The sequence below is a fragment of the Monoraphidium neglectum genome, assembly GCF_000611645.1.
Source record: "Monoraphidium neglectum strain SAG 48.87 unplaced genomic scaffold scaffold01662, whole genome shotgun sequence".
Classification (NCBI taxonomy): domain Eukaryota; kingdom Viridiplantae; phylum Chlorophyta; class Chlorophyceae; order Sphaeropleales; family Selenastraceae; genus Monoraphidium; species Monoraphidium neglectum.
Window position 1 is genome coordinate 1 of NW_014011966.1, and position 3,713 is coordinate 3,713.

Genomic DNA, 3,713 nt, shown 5'->3' on the forward strand with positions numbered 1-3,713 from the left:
GGGTGGGGGGCGGAACGGGGGGAAGCTCTCGAAGGGAAAAGGGGGGTAGGGGGCGGTAACAGGGTGGAAAGGGGGCAGCTCGATCAACGTGCGCGCCGCCCCCAAGCACAAGCGGCCGCCGGCGCCGCGGTGCGTCTCCCCACCTGATACACCGACAAAGAGCATGGAGGCGCAGGGGGAGAGCGCGATGCCAGAGATCTCCCCAAACAGATCGATCTCCTGGACCTGATTGCATAAGATACCATGATTGCATTGCAGACCAAACACGAGTCAGTGTCAGGGGCAAGGGAGTTATCGGTCGAGCGAAAGGGCTGCGCGCTGTGCACGGCGCACGCAGGGCGCGGGGGCGGCGCGGCCGCAGACAGCAGGGCGCGCTGCCGGCGCGCGGCGCCCGGCCCCCGCGGCTTTGTCCGCCGCGACCCGTCAACACACCACACCGCAGGCGGCCCTCAGCTGGAGCTTTCCAAAAAACAATCAGGGAGTTTGGGGGTTTTAGGGTTCTAGGGCTCTGCCTGAAAACCCGCGGCCGCACCTTGGCGGCGACGCCCCCCTCCATCTCAAAAACGTGGACAAAGTCACCCGGCTCCGCGGCCACCAGGAAGCTGCGCGGGAGGTGGTGGCGGCGGCGAGGGGTCGGGCGTTCCAGCGTAAGAAAGGCGCCGACCGTCGCCTCGGGGCGGGCGAGGTCACAGGGGGGCAGCGACGCGTTGACTCGCAGCGTGCGCGCTGGGCGGCAGCAAGAACGGACGATCAGGCCGACACAGCCGCACGACGCGCCCACCCCTGCGGGCCCCGCCCCTCGAAACAGATCGAAACTCAAGCACCGCCCCCACACCTGCCGTCTGACGACCATCTGAGTGCCCGCATCGCCCCCAGCCGCCCCGGCAGCACGTCCAGCGGCCCGCCCGGCGCCCGCACGTCCCACACCATCGCCGTGCCGTCCTGGTTCCCCGTAGCCAGCAGGCCGCCGGCCGGGTGCCAGGCGGCCGCGAAAGCGAAGTCCCTGTGCCCCGTGAGCCGCAGAGCCGTCCGCCCAGACAGCAAATCGACCAGCAGCGCGTCCGGGTCGTCGCCCACGACCGCGGCCACCGCGCCGCCGCCGGCGGCGGCCGCGCCGGGGCGGAGGGAGGCGAAGTTGACGGCCCAGGGGAAGACCACGCGCGCGCGGGGCGCGAGGGTGGCGGCGTCGAACACGCGGAGGGTTGAGTCGTTGCTGGAGGTCATGATCGCACGGCCGAGGCGGCCTGCAGGCGCGGGGGGGGGGTCGCAGGGGTTGTGGGTGGAAGGGTGAAGGGGGGGGGCGGCGGCGGGATACCGATGAGCCCTGGGATTTGGCGCCAATATAAGTCCAGAACCAGGCTCCAGTCGAACAGGGGGGTTCATGAGGGGCCCTAAACCCCCTGACAACACAGGGAAGCTGCCGCCTGTCTTCTACCCAGCTTCTCTCTGGCTTCCGCGCAGCGACCGCCCGGCTTTTGTCGGCGGCTCACAAGATCTCGAGATCTCGACGCCGTTGGTGATGCCGTTCTCGCACTGCGTGACGCGCCCGCTGTAAACCAGCCGGCAGTGCCGCCCCACGCTCCCGAACCCGCACGCCAGCGCGCCGAACGCGCCGCCGCCGCCCTGCCACGCGCGGCGGCGGCGGCGCCGCTGCTCGTCGCCCTCCTGCCCCCTCCCCTCCTCCCCGCTCGACCCCTCCTCCTCCGAATCCGCCTCCCCCCTCCCTCCCCGCGCCGAGCCCGCGCTCGTCGCCCGGCCGCTCGAGGCGCCGCGGCCGCCGCCGCCGGAGATGACGTCAGCGCCGCCCCCGATGACGTCACCGTCTGCCCCCCTCATGCGCGCGACCACGAGCTCTCCGGCAAAGCCGCCCGCCGCCAGCAGGTCACCATCCACCCCCAGGGTGCTGATCTGGCGTGGCGATGGCAAAAGCAGGATTTGAGAGACAAGCAGCAGGGGTTTTGGGGAACAATCTTGCAGGTGCGAGTGGGGGAGAAACGCCCCAGATCGGTACTCCATGAATGGTGTGTTGGGTGACACTGCACAACGTGTGGTGGCAGCCAACTGTGCACGGACGCAGTGCGCCGCAAATGGCGTGCTTGTTTGGGTGGGAGCGAACAGGCTGCACAGGCCAAGCCGACCAGAGAGATGCGTTGTCGCTGCGGCTGCCGCCCGGACCGCCGGCGGGGAAGCGAGCAAGCAGCCCGCGCCCGGCCAACGCACCGCCTTCCCGCCGGCTGCTCGGACGCCGCGCGCGCACCTGCACGCGCCCGACACCTGGCAGCCGCGGCCCCTTGGGCAGGCCACGAAGGTTGAGCACCTCTGTCGTGCGCCGCGTGACGCCGCTCCAGTGGCACACGGCGTTCGAGTTGACCACCAACAGCTCGTGGGGGCTGGTCGCCCACAGCAGGTTGCGCAGCTGCGGCCGTTTGCGGTTCGAGTGGGTCGGCCCCGGGGTTTGCAGGCGGAGGAGGCGTGGGGAGGGGGGGTTGAAGATGAGTGCAAAAGGGCCGGGGTGGTGGTGGTCGAGGGCACTGCCGCCCTCAGCCGTTTCAGCGATGTCCATGCGGGGGTAGCACGGCGGAGGAGCCAAGGCGCCGCAGCGGCTCGCAGGGCCGGGCCCCCAGCTCATCGTTGGCTGCGGCGGCGGCACCAGCGGTGGCAGCAGCGGCAGCGGCTGCTGTTGCTGAGGCGGCGGCTGCGGCGGCTGCAGAAGCAGCAGCAGCAGCAGCGGCAGGGGCGGCCCACCTGAAAGTGCACGATGCTGCTGGGAACGCCGCGCCAGTTGCGCAGGAAGGCGTACGCGCTGCCGCCGCGCGCCGGCTGGGGGCGGCCGGCGCAGAGCTCCGTGCGAACCTTGGGGCCATCGCCCTCGCCTGGGAGGAGAGAGTGTGTGTGCGTGCGTGCGTGCGTGCGTGTGTGTGTGTGTGTGTGGCGGGCGGGTTAGGGGGTTGTTGTGCGCACATACGCGAACACATAACACATGCGCAAGCCATTCACAAACAGATGCACTCACACGCACGCACGTGCGAGGGCATGCAAACGAGTGCACACGTCGCGCGCGGTGGGCGGCGTGCGCGTGATGGGCGCGCGTCCGTTGATTCACACACTGTCGCATGCAGTTGCTCGTAGGCTCGACCGAGACACACACACACAACACCAGGGGCGGGCTCCCAGACGCACCTATGAGGTTTGTGTAATTTTGGTACGAGTCCAGGCGCTGCTGCCGGTACTGCGCGGGGGGGGGGGGCGGCGCAAGGGGACGCGACGGCGAGGCAAGGCGCGGCGGAGGGCGTGTCGGGATGGGCGCCGGGCAAGGCGCGGCGCTGACGCGCCGCGCGCGACTAGGCGGCAAGGGATCGCGCGTGCGGCGCCCGCGGGCCGCGGCGGGCGGCGCGGGCTGTCCGTCGGCCAGCCGGGGGCTCCCCGAGCAGTGGGTCCAAGTTTACATGCACAATGCACGTGCGTGGCAGCCGCGAGGCCGAGGTCAGGGCCGCGGCGCACCTCCTCCCGGGAGAAGTGAAGGCGGGCCCAGGGTATGCCCTGCGGGTCGCGGCCCCTCAGCACCTGCGGGCGACACGGGGAGAGGGGATATGACGTCAGCGCGCGCGCCGAGGCGGCGGCGCGGGGCGCGGGGCGAGCCGGGAGGCCGGGGGGCGGCCGGCAGCCGCCGCCGCAGGCGAGCGGGCGCGCGCCGGCGCGCCGCGGCCGCAAGC

At 71.3% G+C, this 3,713-nt stretch overlaps 1 protein-coding gene across 1 annotated transcript in view; it reads right to left on the reverse strand.

Annotated features, from left to right (window-relative positions):
* Positions 1–291: 291 nt before the first annotated feature.
* MNEG_8640 (hypothetical protein) overlaps positions 292–3,713 on the reverse strand; it is a gene marked incomplete at both ends in the record, with an annotated part of 4,890 nt that continues 1,468 nt past the window's right edge. Inside the window, 8 exons of the mRNA XM_014042886.1 lie at positions 292–318; positions 533–602; positions 836–1,244; positions 1,491–1,908; positions 2,258–2,704; positions 2,746–2,873; positions 3,181–3,229; positions 3,502–3,564. Of these exons, the coding sequence (XP_013898340.1) occupies positions 292–318; positions 533–602; positions 836–1,244; positions 1,491–1,908; positions 2,258–2,704; positions 2,746–2,873; positions 3,181–3,229; positions 3,502–3,564 (1,611 nt within the window). The remainder of the gene's footprint in view (positions 319–532; positions 603–835; positions 1,245–1,490; positions 1,909–2,257; positions 2,705–2,745; positions 2,874–3,180; positions 3,230–3,501; positions 3,565–3,713) is intronic.